Raw genomic sequence first — 24788 nt, 5'->3', positions numbered from 1 at the left:
TTTCTAGAGCTAACTGAAAGACAGAGTGAAAGAGAGTAAAGAAGAGACTCCCTGTGCACTTCAGTTTAATTGCAGTGAACCGATCACACCAGGCCTTACCCAGTTTGTCAGTGTAGCCACACAGTCCCGATCCTGTTCACACTACCATGCTTGATGCCAAAATCCCCCTTGGTGCAATGTCTTGCTGCTTGACTGTAGGGGTGATTTCCCTTCATTTTCCTGAACAGGCAGCCCAGGTGGCTGTGGAAGTCCAGAAGTTTGAGCAGGTGAGAACTGAGCTAATTCTCCTGATGCCTGAGCAGGTTAGAAAATACTTTTTCTAGAATATTGAAAATAGGTGATATTCCTCATGGTCAGAATAGATGTTTCTCAACCACACGCTTTGCACATAAAACATATTGCATATCTACATAGGCAAGAAAGAATGTCTAGTGAACAGGTAGGAGCAGAGACCTTTAGTGAAATATTCTAAACACTGTGGGTAGGCAGAAAAGTAAACAAGGAAAGAGATCTGAACGTAAAGCATTCCTATTTTGAGGTAATATACAACTGGACCTTTTTTTAATTGTGAAGTGAATGCATCAAATTCATTTTAATATAACCACATTCCCCTAAAAACAAACAAACAAACAAACAAAAACCAACAACAAAACCTCTCCAAAGTAATGCCTTGTTTCGGGGAAAGAAACATGAAGCAGAAGTCCTGCACAGCCCTGAGCAACATGTAACTGCAGCACAGCAAGCCTGAGTTTCCAAATCCTGCAGATGACGTGCTCAAAAGAATTTTCCATCTCCCAGGAGGCTGACTGAAGGAGGAGGACAGAAAGGACCTGCAATTAGATTAATTAAAATAGTGGTCCTAGTATGGTCTGTTTTTCACAGTTGCCAGGAGACTAGAAGGCTGGGATGAATTGCTCAACCTTTTTGTGGCAAAAATAAGTGTTTACTTCCAAACCATATGCATCTTGGCCCTCTCCAAGGCTGTGAGGTCTCTGTTAGTTCTCCAGAAAAAAATCTCACCCTAAATTCACTTCAATTAACTTGTGGTGAGTTTACAAGTTTCAAAAACACACCAATACTTCCCTGCCCCATGTTCCTGATCCAGTGCCCAACTCCAGGCTCTGTGGTAACCATGGCTGTTTTTGCAGGTTTTACCAACTTGCTACATTTTCTCCCTTCCTTTTCTCAGCTGATACTGAAGTGGAAGGAAACAGTGCATTGGGCAGAGATGGACATAGTCTGAAGCACAACCAAAGGCTTCATGTCCCTTTTGGGAACCATCCTCAAGTTTTCTGGAAGAAAAAAGAAAGAAAGAAAAAGAAGAAACAGAGAAAAAGACAGAGAAAAAGAAAGAGAGAGAAAAAGAGAAAGAAAAAAATAGTAGCAGAGATTTTCCAAAATTAAAAGCCTGAAGATTTCTTTGTTTTGATGTGTTTCTGCAGCCCAATTTGTGCCGTTTGCTCCAAGAAAAGTCTCATCTTTCCTAAAGCCAAATGCATTAATGAAACTGAGCCAATGTGCCTTTCTTATGGTTTTCTCTTGTCGATTTGCTGCTATAAAAACTGTCTGTCAAGCAACGTGTTTCCCTTTTCAATGCCCCGTTGCCAACACCTTGAGCAGCAGGCAAGGGGCTGTGATAGATGGATGGACAGCAGGCTTGACACTGCTTTGGAAAGGAAGGAGAGAGACCACAGTGAAGGTAGTAGATGGCAAAAATAGCAGTAAAATTAGTTCAGAGGTGAGGTCTCTGATACAGATGTTATAGCGCATATGTGGGGGAAGGGAGTTTGAATTCCAAGAGGCTGAGGATCCTCACTCCTGTTCACACAGCAGCAATCAGGCAATAGCTGGAAAGAGCCATTTAAATCTCCCTGTGTAGCTGTGTTGTAACACAGCACATAATTACTCATCATGTTCTTTCCATAGCTTGCACAGGCTGCCTGCTGGAAGAGCTATACTGCACAGCCAGCTCAGCACGGCTTCTTGGGCACCCTCCAGACCAGAGACTGGAGAATTCATGAGCACCTAGAAGTTTCCTGGTAAATCCCATAACTTGCATAAGGCTTCCATAGTCTCCACACCAGGTTCTCAGCTGTCTCATTCACAGGAAAATACAGCCTGCTCCTCAGAATAAAGACAAGCAGCAGAATTGCTACTAGGAACACCGCTTTGGTTCTTAGTCTTCAGGCACTTCGCTAGATCTGGCCTGGACTCCAGCCCTGCTAGCCCTTTCTCTGCATTTGCTCAAACACAATCGCCCACTATTGCAAATGAGAGCAAGCACAGCCAGGCACTTTGAAAAGGGTGACAGGGAGCACAAAGGGCACTTTAGTGGAGGTTACAAACTCACTCTTATTAGGACTAGAAAGAAAGCATTTTAAGAGAAGAGTTTCTGCTTCAAAACCAGCTTGACTGGATGTCAAGTCCACATTATCAAGGCAGGTCAATCCAGGTGTAAAGCAACGTGGCACAGAGATAGCAGTTGGAAGCCTGTCAGAGGCAAAAAATTCTAAGAACACAACCAAGAAACTTAAACCCAGCAAGCTCAATGTGGAATTACTAAATTAATTGCCCGCTGCAACCCCAGACACTAATTACTTGCTTATTTTAATTTTCATACTCAACATTCTTCTGTCCAAGTTAATCTAATTCAATGTCCCAATACAGTCTCCAATTGGCTTCTTCCTTGAAAGCATTTCTTGCTAGCTGGTACCTAGACATCAAACCAGAACACCATTCTTTTAGCTGCTATGTGGCTTTTGTCTTATGAATTGCGAACTTGGAAGACGGACAGAAAAATGGTGGAAAAAGATGACAACTTTTGCCACTGATAAGAGGAAAGGAAGACATTTGTCTCAGCAAATAGATAGTTTTGCAGATGCAAAGGAATCCACGAGGTTATTGAGTAGCTGACATGAGAGGATTAACTAGAGCATGGGTTATCTTGGTAATAAATACAGCCTGCCATGGATCTCCATATTGAGAGAAGTTTCTCAGGGTCAGTAGGCTCAGTAGTTTTGGGTCAGTCAATAAGACCTAGTATCAGACTCAGAAAAAGTGTCAACTCTTGCTTATTACAACATAGTTTATGCGTTCAGTCTCCCAGAGACTTTTGTACTGCAAGCTGCACTCACGTGGCCAAATTCCTGCAAAGTCCAGGGAGAGAGGAAGGGTACTGGTGTAACAGAGACAGTAGTGCGTTGGGTCTGAGTTACGAGCTGAAGTACAAAAACAAAACTCCCTCAGTAATGTGGGGGGGGGGGGAGAAAGGGAACGGGAAAGTGGGAATCAGTGCAGAACATGGCACTCTCTAAAAGCCAAAACACTGCTTTACTCTCTTCTCACTTTCTCCTGAATGTCCTCAACTGCCATCACACATCACCCCAAACAACAGCCCATGCCCAAGACAGAATGAAGCTCTCTTTACATATTTTTCATCAGACTTGCAATTCCAATAAGAGATATGCTATCATGTTCAAAAGCAAACAACATCTCAGGGAGCAGGACTTTCCCTAGCCACACTTCTCTTGATGTTTTGCCAGACAGAGAAGCAAAGAAACACTTGCCTTCCTCCAGGTCACCAGGCAAAACCACCCTTCTCCTTGGCACAGCCCCACAACTCCTGGCTCTGCCCCTTTTCTCTTCTTTCCCACATCACACAGATATCTTAGTAAAGGAGATACTGAAGCCTTCAGCAGACACTCATCTCCAGAGAAAGAAGCAGCAGCAATAACCCAGAGCTTCAACCTCGTTATGGTTTGTAATGAGCTGATGGAAAAATATATTTCTGCCTGATTAGAATGCTTAATAAGCTCCAGATTATTATGACTACAAGTTGGCTGGCCCTGTGTTTTGTCCCATTGCAATGGGAGGGGGCAGCTTCTAGCATCCCTTCTGAATCTTTTCCCCTCAGTCTAGCAGGAAGAAGTACACTCAGTCCTCACTAATACGCATTACACTTTGAAAGCGGCGAAACTGAAACACTGCGGGTATTAACACACTGGCCCTTGCTGTAAATCAAGAGTTAAGCTTTCTGCTGCTTGGAAAAGAGCTTTTAGTCACTAGCAATGTCACCAAAGACATCACTGAATCATGCTGCATCCCAGAGATTGCTGGGATCGGGGTTTTGAGATCTCTTAGCAGGTGCTTACAACCAGAATGCTGCTCTTTTGTGATATTTTACCTATTGAAAAACAAACAAACAAAACTCCACTGAGCAATCTCGCAAGCAGAAGAAAACTGCACATTATGTATATACTACAAAAATATGTAGTCAGTACTGGCTTGTGTGGTAAGCATGGGCATGCGTCTTGCAAGGCACTGCCATGCATCCCCCAAGTTGTCCTCCCCATTGGCAACTTCAGAGGAGAGCAGAGAGTGGGGAGACAGGGAATGTCCCATCATCCTAAGGAGGATCCCCTCTAGGGCAGGTTTGTGGCATATCTGCAAAGCCACTCTCTGAATCACATCAAAAGTTACCTGTTTTTGTCTTCTTTCAGCCTGGGATGCAGACATCCCCATGAAACCCTGCCTTCTGGCCGCCTTCGCATTCCTTCAGCACTGCAGGTCCACACAGGTAGCAGTGATCAATGAAATGAGCCAGCCCCTCTCCACCTCACAACTAAACTGAAACTTTATACCATGGAGGAATCCTCCACTGTCATCTCTGTCCATTTGCCTCCACCTCAAGGCCCTCTGCTCTATCTCCTCCAAATTCTTCAGTTAAGAATTCCCTTGCTGTTCACCTTTTTGACACCTTCTCCAAATGTGATGACAGCCACCAGCTCCTCTTATTAAGCTATTTCTTTCCTCGCAACAACGAGCAATGCCTTTTCTCCAGCTTTCCAACAGGCCTTTCTACAGCCAGAAATAACCCAGAGGAAGGCATGGGAGGTGACAGGAAAGGCTCTCCAAGTCCCAACTTACTTTGTAACACAAACTCATACTACAGTTCAGTGCTGCAACAGTCACAGGCTGCATCAATTTAGGTGGAAGGAAACAAAACACTCATTGTTCTGATTAAATATTAAAGGTGGAGAATAACTTACCGTGGTTTTAAAGGCCATCTTTGGAGTTTATCTGCACTTTACTGGAGTGACTGATCCTATCTTGGGAATGGAGATGCCTCATGGGGTCTCGGTGATTCAACCCCAGCCCACATAACTCAAGCATCCAAGATAATCTGCCGATATGAGTGAGCCAAGTGACTCATAAGACTAGGAGGGCCTGAACAGGACATTCTGGTGACCACTCTGAGTCAGTGTTTGCCTCTTCTGTGTCATAAGAGGTGCCTAGGCCCAGGTAGACACAGTCAATTGGTTAGTCACTGCTCTGTACCAATTACAAAGATTTCAAAGTGCTCAGTAATCACTGAAAACAGTCACAGCAGCGTTATATGTAAAGACATATATATTGATGTGTATTAACAAAAGAAACACAATCTTTCCTGTTAAAAGTTCAGATTTGCTACAAACAGAAGTATGGAGTAGAAGGAAACTTCTCGGGCTGGCAACTAAGTTTTGTCCATTCACAAGGCTTTTCACTTTTCTTGGGACCAACTAGAATGAACTACTTTTGGAGCCTGCAGTCTGGACTAGATGGAGCATTGGTCTTATACAGCCAGTAAGAGCCCAGTTTCATTTTAGAAATGGTAGCTATTAATCATAAGTAGTGTTAATGTTTTAATGACTTTACACCACTCAGACATCACTTTGGCTACATAATGGCAGATGCTCAGGGCATGCAGCATGTCCTTTCAGCAAAGAACCAGAAAATTTGCACCTGGGAATATTCTAAACATTTTTTCTTTTTATGCAGCCCTAGAGCTCACGGTGAAGAGGGCTTATTGCTCTGCTGAAGACCTCAGCCTACAACAGGAATGGATTTCCCCTGAAATATATTAATAAAAGACCAAAGTAGAACAGAGGTGCTTTACAAGACTCTTCCTCTTAGGGCTTATTGCTCTGCCCCAAACCTTCCAAAACCTCTGTGCCACTTAACATGCTACCACAGCCAAACAAGAAAAATAAATTGAAAGTCTATATGCAGTGGGATCATTCACTGGCACATGCCTCAACAATATAAACATACTCTCTCTCTTGACACTGGCTGTATGTTTTCAACTGAGACACTTATAATACTCAGCACTTGTAATGCTTTTAATCCATATATTTCAAGGAATTTCTGTGGAAAGACAGATACTGAATAGGCTGGTAGGAGCCTAGAGATAATCCATTCAGATTTGGTAACAGTGGCCAATATACTCATTGACCCACTTGAAGATGCATACAAAAGGGACAACATTCCCTGTCCAACATGCAGTTTGTTTGGTGAGAAACCCAGAATGGCTTCCCTAGAGTAATGCAGTGTGGAGTTCAAAAATATCTTTATATGAATACAGTAGTAATACAGAGCTATATTAAGTTAAATTCTTCTGACTCTATGTATAGTGTCCAGCAGAATTTGCTGTTTGAACCTGTAAGATATAGAACAGTTGTTTAAACACATCTTATTGCCAATCCAATACAGGCAATGGGGAGAGATATTAAACAGCATTCTACGCTCTCAGTGGTGTAACCATGTGGCATGGTTTTCTGTGCAAAGGCTGCACAGAAACGTATGTCCCGCTGCAAAGATATCCCAAGCAGCTCTTTTCCACTGAACACGTGAGAAATCAATGACAAAAGGAGGGTAGTGGTGGTGGCTGAGTCCATCCTGCTTTAATACACCAGCCCTGTTCTGACTGTCCTAGCAAAAAAGAGCCCTTGACTTTTTCCCTGTGCTTTTATTTTCTTCTTTGCTTCCTTTTGCTCTCCAGGCTGTGATATTCTCTCTTAGATCACAGAATCACAGAATTGTAGGGGTTGGAAGGGACCTCCAGAGATCATCGAGTCCAACCCCCCTGCCAAAGCAGGTTCCCTACACCAGGTAGCACAGGTAGGCATCCAGGCAGGTCATGAACATCTCCAGAGAAGGAGACTCCACCACCTCCCTGGGCAGCCTGTTCCAGTGCTCCGTCACCTCACTGTAAAGAAGTTCTTGTGCACATTTGTGTGGAACTTCCTATGTTGCAGTTTCCGGCCGTTTCCCCTTGTCCTGTCACCATTCACCACTGAAAAGAGTCCGGCCTTGCCATTCTGCCCCCCAAACCTTAGATACTTATAGACCTGGATCAGGTCCCCTCTCAGCCTTCTTTTCTCAAGGCTGAACAGACCCAGTTCACTCAGCCCTTCTTCATAGATCTGAGTACTCTGTCCTTCTCTGACCATTGCCCACACAAACACGCTGCTGGAAGAAGCCAGGTGAAGGTGCCAGGCTACAGCAACTATTTCATCTACTTCCATGCTGACAGGGTCACTTGGACAAGGCAATGGAGGCTGGCACAGCCTGTCACAGCTGGGCCAACAGCAGGTCTCTGCTCCACGTTCTTTGGGCAAAATGAAATGCATGGCTGTCTGTGATCGGATGTATTTGATACACCATTTGCTTGTGTGGTTTCCTTCTTGGTAATACTAGCACTGAACCGTGAATTAAAATCTGAGACCATCACAAATATTTAAGAGACCTATTCATCCCTCATAAAGGAAAGAGCATCCTCATTCCTCTTCACACCCAAGGAAACTTTATACTCCATGCTAGCAATGCTCAGCCAACCCCCTAATGAGGCCATGCGTTGTCGCTAATGTTCCTGCTTCCTGTGCAAGACTTCCCACACCATCTCTGCAAACAAGCTCATGCCAGGTCACACCCTGACTCCAGCAAAGGCTGTGCTGGTATGTGAGTGCCAGCCAGTTCCTTCAGAAGATGTAGGACTCAATGATACAGGTTCCTTCCAACTTGGGATATTCTGTAAGTCTATGACTGAGTTCAGATCCCTGCAGATCTTTCATACTCAGCTTGGGAGAACACATTTCCCTTTGGAAAGGAAAAGGCAGCCCATGGAAAGGCATTAGCCCTCCCATTTGCACTGAAACCTCAGCAGTGCCAGCACACTGAAAATAGGAGTCGTATACCATCTTCTAAAACCAGAAGAGCTAGGATACTTTCCAAGACTAGAAGCAATCTTAAGGCCAAGGCTGATATTTCAGAGACTGCTGCCAATTAATTTAATGAATAAAACTCTCCCCTTCAGTTGCGCCCTCCGTATGCAGAAGAGCCAGATTTTTTCCTGCCCCAGTTCCGGGTAGTAATTTTTGCTGCATTCACTAGGAGACATCTGCCTGTTTTCATGCCCACAGTGTAAGCTGCATCTGCAGAGGAGCCGCTGTACTCCATTATCCTGGGGGCTATTTCAGGGCAAAAATGCCTATTAACCGCTTACACAGAAGCACACAGTGGACAAAAGCATGAGCAAAGCAAGTAATGATGCATCACGCCCTACACGCAACTCACCTGCCAAGGCCATGCCCGCGTGCTGTGGCAGTGAGGCTGAAGATGCTGTGCCCACCCCTCACCACTGCCCAGAGGTCTGGGTGGTGATGTGGGACTGTGTAGCAGCCACTCCCCATCCCTTGCCTGGAGCAGTGAAATGAAACAGGAATGAGCTCTCAAGCAGATAAAGTGAAAAAGAGCTACAGAAACCAGAAAGGTCAGGCGTGGTGCGTGTTTCAGGGTACGTGGCTGACTGGAAACAAAAACAAAATCCTTGAAAACTCAGAGAAAAGAACAAAAGGTGGGAGAAAACTACAAAAGCAATATGAGGCACTGAGGGGCTCTGTGTATTGATGTCTGAGACGGGCTCTTTAAAAGGGAAGATAATGACACTGGAAATTATTCCGAGCTTTTCAAAGGCATAAATGACCAAACTGCCTCCTGACTCCTGAATTACATTATCCAAAAAGAACTTAATAGCATGTTATTATCACTTCTCCTCACTGACAGGATTTCAGCACTGAAAAGACAAACAAGAAGCGCATTCACAATGGCGGCCGCACTCACCTCTTCATGGCACCCACGACAGCTCATTTTGGGAAAACGTCCAGCGGTGCGTGTGGGGAGGCCAGCAGTGCAAATTAACCACCATGGATGGGTAATTGCCCCAGTCACTGCCTGGGGGATGGGACAGGAGTCCCAGAGGTGTTGGCCTGCAGGATCTGCAGCTGCAAGGACAGGCAGAGCCCTCAGGCATGGCTGCCCAGTGCTTCACCTGCCTCCCGGAAGGCCTCTGTGTAGGCCGCAGGGGCCCACTGCAGCACCCTGCCTGGCCCCACAGCCTGCCTCCACAGCAGGAAACTGCAAGGCACAGCCATCAGCGGCTTCTTGTAGCCCTTCACCACATAAAACAATCCTCCCGCGGCCCCAGCTCACACCCGTATGTTCCAGGTGTGCTGACACACCAAAGCAAACCCCCAGCCCATGCCACCATGCTGCTCAGCCTTCCATACATTCTGTTGCAGAGCAGCTTTCTACTGCTCATCTCCAGTGCATCTTCAGTGATGTACGCATCTTACATTGCTGGGCATTCCTTTCAGCCTTATCAGCATGATGGATAGTTTAAGCCTGACAAAGGACAAGATAGTAATAACAATGGCTGTGATTACTATTTTTCATATTTTCTTTAGGAGAAATATTATATTACCAGACTTAGTGCATGTCACTTTATTTATTAGCTACCATTTAGCAACCTCTTCTGTCATTGGTTTATTAAAGTCAGAGGCATTATGAGGCAGTCAGCTGAGAGGCCAGAGGAACCTGCAGTCCACAGACACCACAGAAGACAGCCTGCAGGGACAACCACACTGGATAGACATTTGCTTGGTCACTTACATCCACACTAAACCTACAGCTGCAGGGCTGCAAACTAGCAGCTAACCTGCATTTTGCATGCATGCACACGCACACACACACACAAAAAAAACCCCTCCTCCTTCCTACTCTATATTGTGCAGGCTGAATGGTTGAATGAACAGTTTTTAACAGAACACTGAAAGTGAGAATACCTGGAATGCAGCAAGTTGGGTCAAGAGGGAAGCTATGCAAAGACTGCAGCTAGTGATCTGACACTGCCACTGATCTGAAGTGTCACGGAGAACTCCAAGCAGAGGGAAGCTCTCTGTGTCACACAAGGCAACTCAGAAAGGCAGCTCCCTTTTGAGAACATAATTTTGAGCTTCACTGAAGCTCCTGAAGGAGGCTGGTGCTCCTGAACGTGTCACAGGTTTAGTGGAAGCCACACAGAGAAGTGCAGAATCACCTCTTGCTTGAGCTGCAACTTTCAGAGATCATTCAAGCTTAGCTGAGGGTGAACACACTGCAATGATTCCTGGAGATGACAGAGGCTTGGATCACTACACTTCCAAGAACTGGCTGCAGCCTCCCAAGAAAATGCAGGGAAGGTCTCAGTTGTATGCAGGTCCTGCAAGGGGCTCAAACACCCTCAAATAAAGAAACAATGGGTGTTTCCAGCATGGGCCCCAATTCCCACCACACAAAGGTCACTTAACATCCCTTCAGCTCACTCAGGAAGACTTCATCTGGATGCAAGCAGAATTTACTCCTATTTTAAAGCTTCAGGCAGCCTTGGTGTAAGTGGGTTCCCAGCAGGATCCTGGAGAGGAGCACACAGAACCTTCACATGAATGCACCAAAACGCGGGTTTCATCTAAGAAGGAACTGAGAAATGCTGGGCAATTCAAGCTGCAAGGTAAGCAACCCAGTCTGGCTTCAAGCCAGGGCACCCAGACTCATAGCCAGTCTGCAACAAAACCAAACAAAATGGCTGGCAAGCACCGGCCTGGGCATTATTTCAGAGGAAAGACAAGCCCAGGGTGGGGAACTTTCTCTTTGGTTCCAGTTCAATTGTCCAAGGCATAACTTGTGGCCATTGGCACACATTAAATTATCTGGCACTGCCAAGATGATTTTGGCTCTGTTGTCTCTCTAACTTCTTCTCAGTTGTTACCCATTATCAGGACATCCCTTTGCTTCACCTTTGCCAGACTTAATAAGCCCATCTCCTTCTCAGGCTGCAGGAAGCAAGTCCTGGCCATGCTGATAGCTCTCCAACAGACCCTGACCAGTTTATCAACATCCTCTTGATATGAGAGACTCAAAAGGGGAACAATGGTTCAGGTGTGGACTCACCAGCACCAAACAGAAGAGTACAACAATCCAGCCATGCTTCTGATATAACCAAGGATGTGACTTCCACCAGTATAAACGAGAACACACTGCAAGCTCATGCTTATGTGGGTCCACCACAACCCCCTCCAGCTCCTTTTCAGCAGGGCTACAACTTTGCTGGTTTCTCTTTTCAGGAGAAAGGCTCTAGTGACTCTTCATGAAGTAAGAAGTCAGGGAATTTTACTGTCACCTGCATGATGTTTGGGAAGGATAATGTTTCTCAGGAGGGTAATTCATGAATTACTGATGCCACACTCTCGCTCTCCAGCTCTTTCACAGTCCTGAGCAAATGCCTGGAATAACAAGGATGTCCCCAGCCTGCAGGCATGTTGGTGGAGCTAGAGCCAGGTGGCCAAGAGGGACTGCAGAGCCGTGCCAAGCCTCCCAGCTCTGTACCACAGGGAGCCAAGACAGGCTCCAAGCTGAGGGCTTCAAATGCACCAGCCTGCATCCCCAGCAAGTGACAGCTGCTAGCTGACCAGCTGGAACAAAAAGCTCTGGAGAGCCCCCAGTCTCATATGGAGGAGGAAGGATAACAGCCACATGAAAGCTCCACAGAGACAGAGCCAAAAAAAAGCTCAAAGATACCTGCAAATGGCTGTGCCTCAGCATTACACCACACTGCAGTGGCATGTGGGGTTGTGGGAGGGGAACTCTTCACTTTGTCTGCTTGTGTCTGGGCAACCTGCAAAACAAAAAGCACGTAGAGCAGACCAGAAGCTTTTAAAGATTATGCATCAGCTTACAGACACAACAGTTTTGGGTATTTACTAACTAAATGGGAAAGATGGCACATCTTTATTTTTCCTTTTTCCTTCCTTCAAGTCTCCTCCCTTCCAAACCTCAAGCTCCCAATCTGAGCTAGAAACATTAACTGCTGGGAGCACACAGCATCACACGGAACCTTGTGCTGCTCTCCAAACAGCTGCCTGCAGCCTGGCAGGACTGCCCAGCACAGCTATTAATGGCTCACGATGAAGCTGCCAGAGCTGGTCCCTCTCGCAGGCAGTGGGGCAGAATGGCCATTGCCTGCCCAGCCAGGAGTGCATGAAGATCAGCAAGCCAGAAGCAGAAAGCCTTTGGGCTTTGCAGGTTGACCACATGTAGCATAGTAAGAGGTAGTGAGTGTGGAGTGGCTGTTGCCTCCAGAGACAGTTGTAGAGGGGAAATGGACAGAAGCAGTGGCTAGAGGCAAGAACCATACCAAGAGTTACATAGCCCTAACAACCCCACTTGGAATCAACTTCAGTGGTGGCCAGGCTGAGTGGTGGTTGCAGTTCACTTGCTATGAGATGCAGACGGTGGCTTGTTTGGAAAGCTTCTACACTGTGACTGCACCAGGTTCACAAGTCCTCCAAGATGGCAGATGGCACAGCACAGCCTAAATCTGTACATCTGTATGCAGCCAACCCATTGTCATTAAAATTCACTGGACATGTTAGGTAAAGCTCTGGTGTTTAGCTTGCACTAATGCTCTCTCACTTTTTGATTTGGTTATGAAAGAAACCTGTTCACCTGCGACCCTAAACTCCTGCACAGCTTTGCAAGGCAACATCATTCTCACTGACTACTCCCATTTTCCACCTTAAGCCAACCCAGTGATGCACGTTTAAATATCAGTTGGAAGGCTTTTTTGCCTTCTCAGCACCTCTGAGAGCACCGAGAGCTATTAGGAAGGGAGACATTAGCAAGCTATAATGCAGTATTTCATACCATGGGAGCAGAAAGTGGCACATTAGTTTTGCATCTCTGGCTTCAGCTTAACCACCCCAGTTGTCTGTCCTGAGAAAGAGTCTGTGTGTTCAGGAGTCTGCTTTAAAGCAAATGCTCAATACCTGCACCAAGCAGAGAGCAGTTCATTCACAGCTAAACCCAGGCAGAGTGTCAACTTGCAAGCAGAACAGCAAAGACTGCATTTGCTGGCGGTGAGAACACCAATAAATGCAGGTTGGAGGGAGAAGCCAAGTGCACAGAACTGATGCAGGTTATCCATGTTCGACAAGCACAGTTGGGATGAGGAGGTGTCTTTTCAAAACCCTTTTAACAGATTCACCTTTGAGAGCATTGAGCAAAAAGACAAAGCAAAAATGTTAAAGGGTCAAATGCTGGGTGTTTGCTTGTTCTTTCCTCAGGCAAACTCTCATTGATTGACTGTGGGAAGGGAGAAAGCTGAGCAAAACTGACTGAGGAATCCCACTGCTAATTCTGCCCGCACACAGCCTCCCGGCAGAAACTAATGTCAATAGACAAAGCTCTTTCAAACATACCCTGCTGTCTGACTGCTGCATGCTGCCAAACATGAGTCTGAGGGACTGATGACACACTTCCACTTTTAGAGCTCGCACCTTCCGCAAGCAGCATTGTTAGCAGTTGTGTAGCTGGGTCTTGGTGGGATGAAAGAACAGGGTTGGCTGGGAGCAGGCTGCGGTTCAGCAATCCATGCAGATATCAGCTGCAGGATCCTCAGGAAATGAGTCATATGACTAGGATCCCATTAAGGAATGAGCTTTCACAGATCTTTGAGAGATCCAAACAGTGCTCTGGTCATTATATCTAGACAGGGCTAAGCAACAGTTTTTGCAGAGGCAGCTAAAAGAAGGGGCTGCACAGTAGGTGACTGAGTGCATTTGACCAGTTTTTTGAGCATAGCTCTGCTTGTGAAGAGAATGAGACAGGCATATCCCCCAGTGGCCAGGCTACCAGCTTTAACTGCCCAAGAAAGGTACTGATTCAGCAAGACTGCTCACATGACCAGTTTACTCACATCCAGACTGCAGGATCACTACCTTGGGATTTCTGTGACTTCATGTCGACTCAGGAGTCTCGTCATTGCAGTCACCTCCACTCTATTCCCTGATGCTATTACACAACCCAGAAGCAGGGAGAATCTCTGACCTGTCACTGCATAGGTGGGGGACAAGCTTTGTGAGGACATTTGGTCTTAGTTTGCTTTTTGTTTTCGTGCTTAGCAAAGATGGGAAAGCACATCACTCCTGCTTGTCCCCATCATAGGGAAGGCTCAAGCAATTGACTGCATAGGAGACCAAAAACACGCAGTCACTGTCGCAAGCCACATTTCCACAGTCACTAACTCAATATGTCCAAGTGCACATGCAGTCAGGTACCTTTTGTGAATAAATCCACTCCCTCTTCTGCACAGCCAGTAAGAGAGTCAGTTCACTGAGGACTCACACAGGTACTTACCCACACTTCTACCCCATGATTCCCTTCACATGCGAGTGGACATACTGCAAGGTGATGTTTCACAACTGTGCAAACTGGGAAGCTGTATGAATATGGGAGGACTACATGCCTTTTTTGTGCCTTACTCTCAGGCACAGCCTTAATGATTCAGGGAACCTCAGCCAAACCTGAACAAGCTTGGTGGCAGCGAAGGAACATTCCCATTCAATCTTTGCTACTCAGCATGGAGCCCCTTTTTCACCAAGACAGCTGATGAAATAGCTGAAATGACTTCAGCAGCTACCTCCATCTTGCTGGCTAGTGGAATCCTCACAAACAGCGGGGTCACCTCCTAGGATCAGCAAAAGAGATACCACTGGGCAAGACTTCTTGGTAACCATCCCACAGTTGCAGTGAGACTCATCAGATCTGTCACTTGCACCACCGAGCAAGTGGCAGGTTTTCATCTGAGGCAAGAGCAGTGAAATGTCACAGGCAGTGACAAGGCAAAATGCTCAATGCGCAGCATGGGGATGGTGACATCTCACAGACGTGCTGCAGCACACTTCTGCAGACAGGGAGGAGGCAGGCATGGCATGGATCTGGCTGGCCAGGAGTGGTGTGTCCTACCAGGGGGATGGTAACCACTCCTCCACTCCATCCAACACACTTGATGCAACAGCAGAGGATCTGGATGTGGAACAAACTGGTTGAGCAGAGGAAGGACCAAGATGGTATTTCATTCACCTTGCAGTTAACAAGCACTGCCTTGCATCACTCACTCCCCTGGAGACAGGTTTGAGGTTAGAGGTCACAATATCACCCTGAGTACAGAGCTTGGCACCCTTCCTACAAATGTCTTTGATGCAACACATTTATTTTGGCTGTGTGGCAGCATCTGTACAGTACACATACATTACCAGCAGCTTCAGAGCCCTGAGTTGTCCTTCCTCTTGCTATCCCTGATTTTTGAAAAAAGAAAAATAAAAACCACAAACCATAGGACCACTGCCTCCTTCATTACAACTGCAAGGAAACAGGACTGAAAAAATCCAAAACCACATAGGCACTTGCTGACAACAGAAGAGATGAACCTCAGGAAGCCAGGGTTCCAGTCCACTGTTCTCACCATTAGGGTGCCCTAGTGCTGGAAGTAGAAGCCATAATGCCAGCTCTCCACAAGGTCTCACTTCTCTCTGAGAAACTCTCTGCACATTTGAGCAGATGTTAGACTAGGGAGACTCTGCAATAGCTAAAATACATCATATTGGAATTTAAAAGGATGGGATTTGGGGGTATTCTAGGCAGGGCAGTGATTTTTTTAAATTTTGTAAGATTGTTTAAGAAAGAGACTAGAAAAGTCTTTTGCTTCCAGTGCAGTACCACTGGAATCTGTGTGGAATTTCCCCAGTTCAAGTGGGGAGAGAAAGTACTATGCCTTTCCTGACACACAGTATACCACACCTTCCTTTCCTAAACTATAAAGCAGCAGAACCCTCATACCTACTCCACAATCTTGCTGCCACAGAGAAAGCTGTGCTGTAACAAGCAAGGACAGTGCAGCATGTAACAAGGAGCAAGACCCAAGAATAGCCCACAGAACAGACAGAAAAAATCATAAATGCAAATGTGCCATGGAGAGTAGAAGTGAGGGCGGGAACACTTGAGCCTCTCCCATCAGTTCATGTCAGTTACGTGGAATGGTGCATCCGGCTCAGGAAAGCAATGACCCAGTTTCCCAGACCAGACCCTTTCAGCCACAGAAAGAGTTCATACAAGTTGATCTGCCATAGACTCAGTGCTTCTGTGAGTGAGATGTGGATCCTCCTGAAAATTGAGTGACTTTTGCTCCTCTGATACCTAGAAGGAGAGAAACAGCTGCATTAGATCCAGCAGGACACAGCCCAACAGGAAGATGGCCTATCCTACAATTTCCTTCCGTACAACCAACCCTTCCCAGGGGAGTAGACTGTCCCACTCCTGGATAATCACCAGCTGTCAGGTCTCCTAGGAGTACAGATTTTCTCCAAACAGAAGTTCCTGAGGAATTGGAGTCTCCTTTTCTGGCACAAATTTGGCAGAAGAGACAGCCTGCTCTCACATGAGCCCAGCTCCCTTTGCACTGCATACAGTGCCCAAGGCCATGGCATCCTCTCCCTCCATGCCCAGCTTTACTTCAACAAGGACAGGTGCATACCGCTGTAGCCTTCATTGGCTGCACATTTGTAGCACTCCAGCAATCCTGACACACTGCTCGCTCACATACTTGCTGTGAGACTGGTCCATTGGCCTGCTGGCCCTAGGATTCCCCTTAGCCCTCAGAGAGCAGCCAGTCTTCCAAATCTGGAGGCTGCTCTGTGTCTGGGCTGCAATGTCTGGAAAAAAGACTTACGTAGACACGGCTCTGATGCAGCAGCGAGACATGTTGAGGAAGGAACTGGCACTGGCCCGTGTATGCAGAGCTGACTCAATTCCCCTCAATAAGTCATTGGTCTTCAGCAGCAGCAGCATCTGGCGGGGGACACTGTTGAGGAGCTGGGTGATCTGGGGTAGGTAAGCAGCAGCATTGGACCGGATCTCCACATCCTGCATTCAGCCAGGTCATGTCAGGGAGAAAGGACAGAAAAGCTGAGTGTGGGAAACTCATGTCCAGACACAACTGAGATTTGCAAGGAGGAGACAGCATTTTACCAGGTACTAAAAAGCAAAAACAACCAGCTGGTCCATGTCACATGTGTTCTGCTGTCCCATGAAACTGAAGGCTTTGTGATTTACTGGTAAAGCTATTTCCAAGGCCCCGTTTAGTCCTTGTTTTCAACACAGCTGAGTGAAGGTGGGAAAGCATTATGCATACCTTCACGTTAACCCAAAATATCATAAAACTGTAATTTGTAGGACCCTTGGTCTGACACACCTATATTTTGTCTCGCAGCAGCCATGATCAGATATTGAAAGAAGTACAAAAATCAAGGCACACACAGAGATCTTTCCTTTTCTTCAGCTCCCCAGCTTACAAACAAACTAACCAAGGTAAGATCTCTACCTAGGATGGCACAGCTCAGCAATTACTGACAAGCTTGAACCATGTAAGATGGCTACTATTGTAGCACATACAACAGCCAGCCCTCTGCCTCAGGCCTGCTGCTTCTTGCATCTGACAGTTTCACCATCACTCCAGGAAATGTAGGACAGGATGGTAGATCTGATTCCATGTATACTCTGCTCTTACCTCTTCCTACAAAGGCCATGACATGAATTGGTAAACCCCCAAAAAAGTCCCTGAAACACTTGAAATAGCCAGAATCCAACAGGACAGATGTAGAGGGTAGTAAATGACTTCTTAAAGAGAGAGAGGGTCCTTTGTAAGGAAAGGAAAGGATTGCTATAAAACATTCTCTCCTATGGAATGACAGATTGTGTGTATGTGTACGTACTTCATGATATGAGATCTCATACTCAACTTTTGCAAACTTAAGACTCAATACAGAGGAAAAAGCCCACACAAAAGCAGTATGCAGGCCATGGTGGTCATAGGTCTATCTAGCTCAAGCACCACCACGGTTGCTTTGGTGTTGACAAATAAATTATAAATGATGTTCTGGCTCTATTGCTGACCAAACACAAAGCTTCAGAAAGAAGATGCTCAGTTCTCCTAAATGTTAAATGTTTCATTCCACTATTTGTTGGCAGAAAATTCTCTGCTGATATTCATTATCCTCACCAGCACCACAGCAGAGGGTACTTTATCTTCCACAAAGAGGTTTTGTTTTCTCTTTCTTCTCTTTGTGTTTTTAGCTCCAGCTGTTTGTACACACCACATAGCAGCCACATGATCTGTCATCAGAACTGCCATTTTCTGTCAGGAGTGAAGCCTGCACACGGAGGAAGAATTGAGATGTGCCACAGGACCTGAGAAAAGCCCCTTGGCTGCAATCACAGAGACAGCTGCGGGATGCAGCAAAACGCAATCATAAAATCTGATGAGATAGGGCTAGCAGCCACCTTGAGCAGTCAGCTGCCTGCCTTGGCTTTAGGCATGAACAACTACACCTAGAGAAATCCTCACACATTTGCCCAGCCTGTCCTTAAAACTCCCCAGTGATATGACTAGCATCCTCCCCAGACCACTGCACCAGTATCTCACTACCCTTTCCATTAGATCTGGCTTTTCTCATATTCTTACTCAAATCTTCTTAGCTGAAATTTTATGCCCATTATACTTCCTGTCCTGCTTGCAGCAGTCTTTAACAGACTGAAATCACACACACAAATTCTCAGCCTGAACTTTTCTAGATTGCTTCTGCCCTGACTTACCTCCTGAGTTAGATCTGCTTGACCACCAGTCCTCATAGCTTCCCACTGGCCTCTCCCAAGTTTCATCAAACCTTCCTCCAGAGGCAGTGCACCAGATTGGACATAGCACTGCAACTAAGATTTTGTATCAGGAGGGTCTCACAGAACATTCTCCTGTCAATCCACCCTCATGCACCCTCTCACAAGCCCCTAGCTGATGGCAGCTGCCTACCAGAGCCACTTGGCTTTCCCGGCTGATACAATCTTCCAAATTCACCTCTAAACTAAGGGCAAACAGCAGCTCATTTCCTAATGCCACAGTAAATCTGCTCAGCTCCCCATTATCTGCTACAGGATTATCTAGTTTCAGCATTAATTGTGTCATGTAGGCAGAGCCAACAGAGCTGGCTCCATACAAGCAATCCAGTTCTGACAAAGTTCGTTAGCCCACACAAGGCACCACGCGGCCATGGTTATATCTCTAGCATAACTTACATAAGCCGGTTTAGGATAAACATTGCTTACTAGCTCAGATTCAACACTGGCCTTGAAGTATTAGCCGTGTAGTCAGCACTGTGTTGGTTCACTTTAGTGCCCCTACTTTTTTTTTTTTTTTTTCCTGGAGCTATCAGCTTCAGAACTCAGCAGACCAAAGCACAGATCTGCTAAACAGTCATTAAATCATTTCTAATACGCACAAAATTAACTTAGGTAGGAAGCAATCAAGTTACCAGGGGTGTTCTTTTACCCAAAGTATCTGGCCTATTCACTACTGTGTGTAACAGCAAGCCAGCAGAGCAAATTCAGCCACATCCACCAAAATGAAATGCCAACCCAAAGGGATTTCCAGAAGAGAATTTAACAGAACAATATTTTAATGCTACTTAAATTATTATCATCCTATCTACAACAAATGTTTGCAGATAAGAACAAAACATAGAATATAACATATTTCTCCCTACAGACACTGAAATCACATCAGTATATGCTCATCTCTAAAAAAAGCACAGCTGGCAGGGGCTGCTACTATTCTTAAGGCACTGCGTGCATGTAACGAGCGCTAGGAGGTGTGAGAAGGATCCCAGCATGTGCAGATAGGGAAGGGGGGGGGAAAGAACGTAAGTTGCAATTTCCCACATTTGTAGTGATTGAGTTGACAGAACCTGCAGTTAAGCAACCTTGACTTCAAGTTAATAGGTTTTGTGATTGGGAGGTAATTTCCAAGGGTTTTTAGGAGTTTGTATCAGTGCTGATAGTCATTTACATGAATAGTGATAATGCATTACCCTTCTCATGTCTTCTTCCCACTAAGACTTTATGTCTCCTCTGCCTCATCCTATCCTCCTTGCTGGTTGCCTGCACAGCTGCATTAAACACTTCTTTTTAAGAAAAGGCTGATTTGCCTTCCCAGAACTGGTGAACACTAACCCATTAAAATATCGTACAAAATTTAAGCAGCCCATGACAAGTGAAACTGGGAAATTAAGTTCAGCCACTATAAAACACATTGCAGGAAAAACTCCTCACTTTTTTCTAGCTTAGCTATAAATGCAGAGTTTGCCATGGAGCTGTCAAGGGTTATCCAACATCACTGCGATAGCACCAGTGCAAGTAGTTAAAACAAGGGAAAAATATCCAAGGAGAAGGAAGGACTCCCAGTACGGAAGGGCCCATGAGTCCTACCTCGCTGGCTGAGACTGGTGACTGGTCAATTCCCCTGTTGACAGACTCCCAGGACCTGGCGGTGAGCATGCAGGCAAAGAGAGGGTACAAATCCCCTGCCCCGAGCCGCCGGCTGTACTTCTGCACCCTCTTCATGTCAGCCTTGATAAGGGCCTGCCAAAGGCGGCAGTAGTCCATGCGGAATGACTCGCTCAGCACCTGAGGAGAAAGACATGACCCCTCAGAAGTCCACAGAGAAGAAAGGAGGAGGAAAACTGTGTCCCCTAGCTGTGCCTTATCCCCCAAGTCAGGAAGTTTCCTTAGAGAGTTACAGGAAAAAGAGGAGAAATACATTCATACAGGCTTCAAGGAGCAACAGAGCAGCTGGTTATGATCTTCCAGCCTGATATTCAAGGGAGCCCTGCAGAGACCGGGAAGCCCCCCAGTTACATACCTGGTAGAGCCCATGGTCCAGGAGAATAATGTAGGCCTTGCCAGAATCTGGGCACTTCTTCACCAGCACATTGCCTGGGTGTGGGTCGCAGTGGACAAAGCCATTCACAAAGATCATTTCACTGTAGAGTTTTCCCAGGTTGCGAGAGATCTGTGAGGAAACAGGAGCTGGTCACACAGTGCTACACAAAGCAGGGTACCTGCTAGGGACAGGAGCAGACCCTGTATGTCTCTGCAGGACCAAAAGGTTGGCACAAGCCAATGTCCTTATGCTGCCATCAACTGCAAAGTGATCAAGAATGCTTAGGGAAGGATCCACACAGGAAGCAACATGAAGATGTTTGTGGAGTCAGAAGTTATTTTAGAACATTTGCCTGGCATAAAAAAAGAAAAAACATCTGTGAGTATGAATAGGGTTTCTAGTAAGGAGGAGGAAAATGAGATGGAAGATATAGGCAGATAAATATCAACAATGAAGGCATGGAAGAAGCTGCTGAGATGGGTTCTAGGAGGACTCGTGTTTCCACCCACAGATGACAGCAGGAACCAAAAGTGAATGGGTGGGAGGAGATTCAGCCTGTTCATCTGCTTACTAGAGCAAACGTGGGTTCCCTCTGCCCTCCCTCCATCACACCATTCCCCACTTTCACTCTTCCTTTCCTCGTCCCATACTAATCCAACTTATAATATCTGTGAAGATGAAGCAGCACAGGAAAGCTGTTTAAATCATCCTATCATTGCTGCATACCTCCATACCAGTGCTCCTCATCACTCATAGATGTTATTCAAGTTAACAACCTCCTATGTGCAAACAAACAATACCAGGGCCTCAGATCAATCCCTCACCACGGTCACACAGAAGCCTCTCCACCCTGACATTCCACTGCCAGGCCTCCCTGCCACCAGAAAGTGGCATAATACTCCACAACGGAGTGCTGACCAAACAATTACAAGCCAATTAAAAGACAATCATTATAAATGCCACCAGACACACAATGTAAGCAGCATACAGATAGCTGTCCCCATAAGCAGAGGTAATGTTATACTAACCAGTGCGTCCTGCAGAATGCCTGGCAGCCAGGCAAGGTCTTGTTTTACCACCTACAATACACAGCAGCCTCTGAGAGGAGCACAGTGACTTCCTCTTTAGGTAGCTATAGAACAAAGCCACACTACTGCATCAGGACAAAGTATGTGAAGCTCCGTACCAACAGCCTGGAAGAGAAACTGGAAGACCACCAGCCACCAAGCTAAAACACCATCCTTATGAGGAATGCTCTCGTAACTACAAATGATAAGGAAGCATAAGAACTGTTTCTGCAGCACATCGACTGTAGAGCAAGGAGGGATAGCCCTCCATGCCTCAGGTGAGTGCTGGAGCCATTACGGAATCATGGCGAATGCTGCCCTCACACCAAATCAGACAACCAGGTGGTATATCACAGTCATGCAGTTCCTTATTTCCACATAGGTATTACCCTAAGTTCTGACAGAGGGGAAAAATGTTTCCTTCTGAATTACCAGCACAGATCACTGAAGCAATGAAGGACAGTACAAGAGAGACACGGACATATGAAATATTGACATCCTGGAAAGAGATGCAAATATACTAGAAATAGTTCAACATAAGGCCATCCAAATGAAGAGACTGGAGCTCCTCTCTTGTGAAGAGACTGTTCACATTGAAATGAAGAGGCTCGGAGGCACCTTATTGACGTCTGTAAATGCCTGAATGGAGGGTACAGAGAAGAGGAGCAAGGCTCTTCTCAGTGGCATTCACTGCCAACAAAAGAGGCAACAGGCACAGACTGGAATATGGGGGATTCCATCTAGAGATGAGGAAGCACTTTGTTACTGTGTGGCGGGTAAGCACTGGCACAGGCTGCCAGAATAGTTCCAGTCTCCTCCTTAGAGATCTATATTTCTAAGGTTTAGAGTGCAAAATGTGAATAGCGATCTGTCATTATAGCTCAGACAAAAAGAATTCATATTTACAGAAAGTTAAGAAATAACTGCAACCCCTTTGCATACATTCAATGCAATACAGCCCCTGAAGTTTTCAAAGTTGCATATGCTATATATGACCTCAGATACAGACATTTCATACATCCAACTCTGTAAGACTTACGTAGCTTCATTTTCTGCACACATTTATCTCATGCACACTTGCTGAAGGACTGAAATGCAGATATTCTGATAGGATTCTTAGACTTAAGAAAAAAATACTTTCACTAACCATTCTAAGTGAAAAAAATTAAAAAAAAAAAAAAAAATTGAATTCTGTTTTAACCAGCTTCCTAGCTTTCTATTTCTACATCCCCAAAGGAGCAATAAAAGGGGACCAGGACAAGGTTTGATTTTCGAATATTTATGGGAATAAGGTATTTAATATACTTGTGGAAAAACAATTGGAAGAGCCTGTCATCTAAGCCACCAAATTTCCCACACGTGCTTGCCCGTTTTCTTTCTCTAGTACAGTACTTCATCACTATTGGCCTTCAGTGCACTCTTACTGAAAATGCCACTGGATAAATAACTTACAAAGAATTCATTTTGGAAGAATGCAGTCAGGTGAAATGAGAAAACAAACACATGAAAACCTCTACTGTGGTGAAGAGAGGAATTCAGCACGCATTTAGGCTGTGTAAGACCTTGAGGTGAAGGTGCAGAGCAAATTAGACAAAAGGTTGCAATAATTTACGGTAGCAAAACCAAAGTAAACACAAACAGACATTATGTTATGACAGGAGAGGTCACCATTCCTCTCCCTGATTGTCATTCAGTACGAGGTCCTTAGGACTACCAGGGTCTACCAGCTTTGCTCTATTGAATGTAGTAAAAAAAAAAAAATTTAAAAATCACCCTTGGAATTCTACATTCACTTTAAGACACCTCATTAATAGAGACTCAGACAACATGGAATGTGTTTACAGAAAGCAAATAAATGAGCAGCATGCAGGAGGAATTTACTTAGGAAAAGGATTAAAATAGCTGAAGATTCTGAAGGTGGCTAAGGAATAGCAGAACAGAAGCACTCTAACAATTTTAAAAGGTTTGAATACCAAACAAAGAGAGGCACTTGTAGTGCTGAATGTGCTACAAGAAATATAAGTAAGTAAAAAAGGATGTAACTAAGAATGGGACAATTTAGGCATAACATACAAGAAAAATAACCATGCTTGTCGGCAAGCAGAGCTGAGCTTGATAGATCAAAATGACACCAGACTGTCTCTGGCCAGAAGCAAGACCTTGCCCATAGCCAGAAGGTATGCTACTGCTTAAAAGAAGTTCAACTTGCTCTCCTGTGCAGCAGCAGAACACGATTACTATAGGCACCAAGCGAGCCAACAAAACAAAACCTCCCATCGCCACGTTACGTGACGTGATCATTGCGCTGTGTCAGGCAAGCCACATGTTTTCAATCCATTCTTTTCCTTTTTGAAAACGTAGCTGAGGAATAAGTAAATTATACGAAGACTGCTCCAAAATTAATGCCTCTGGTTTTGTTATGCTGGCCTGTAATGTCAGAGGTAGACGCTGGTGGCACAGCAGTAGAGGTTGAACCTTCCCACCAATATTCTGTTACATGTTGTTGCTGGGCAACAGACAGCAGCAGAGGGGCAATCTGACAAAATGGTGCCGGACAAGAAAGCGCATATGAAGCAAAGGAGTGGAGTTGAATTTCTTTATGCAGAAAGGATCCCACCCACTGACATTCATTGACACTCGCTGAATATCTATGGAGACCAAATAGTGGATGTGAGCACAGTGATGCAGAAGGTGGTGCAGACTTCTACAAGCACAGCATGCACACTCTTCTTTATCACTGGCAAAAATGCATAGCTAATAATGGTGACTATGCTGAAAAAAACTGATTTGCAGCTGAGAATTTGCTCTATAAAACAGTGTTAATGTTTTCTTTATATTTGTTGTGCTTTCCATGGAAATAAATAGCAGACATTACTTTCAGAGCAACCTATGCATTGGCTTGTAACTCAAGTCCTGCTTGAGTTACAATACAGAAGAAAATAAGAATGCAGTACAGACATCAAAATCTAAGACTAATTTCAATCACA

At 45.3% G+C, this 24788-nt stretch overlaps 1 protein-coding gene across 13 annotated transcripts in view; it reads right to left on the bottom strand.

The window, feature by feature from the left end:
• Nucleotides 1–13143: 13143 nt before the first annotated feature.
• The window catches only part of ADCK1 (aarF domain containing kinase 1), an 81994-nt gene continuing 70349 nt past the window's right edge, over nucleotides 13144–24788 (bottom strand). For all 13 annotated transcript variants that reach the window (XM_042814918.1, XM_042814919.1, XM_042814911.1 and 10 more), the window contains 4 exons: nucleotides 20714–20863; nucleotides 20281–20478; nucleotides 16697–16890; nucleotides 13144–16164 (listed from right to left, as the gene is read on the bottom strand). In XM_042814918.1, coding sequence (XP_042670852.1) covers nucleotides 15996–16164; nucleotides 16697–16890; nucleotides 20281–20478; nucleotides 20714–20863 — 711 coding nt within the window. In that variant the 3' untranslated portion in view covers nucleotides 13144–15995. The remainder of the gene's footprint in view (nucleotides 16165–16696; nucleotides 16891–20280; nucleotides 20479–20713; nucleotides 20864–24788) is intronic.

The sequence above is a fragment of the Centrocercus urophasianus genome, unplaced genomic scaffold (assembly GCF_019232065.1).
Source record: "Centrocercus urophasianus isolate 14NV4802_14NV808 unplaced genomic scaffold, USGS_Curo_1.0 seq_14, whole genome shotgun sequence".
Taxonomy (NCBI): Eukaryota; Metazoa; Chordata; class Aves; order Galliformes; family Phasianidae; genus Centrocercus; species Centrocercus urophasianus.
The sequence above is the reverse complement of the archived record's forward strand: the minus strand, read 5'-3'. Positions and strand labels throughout refer to the sequence as shown.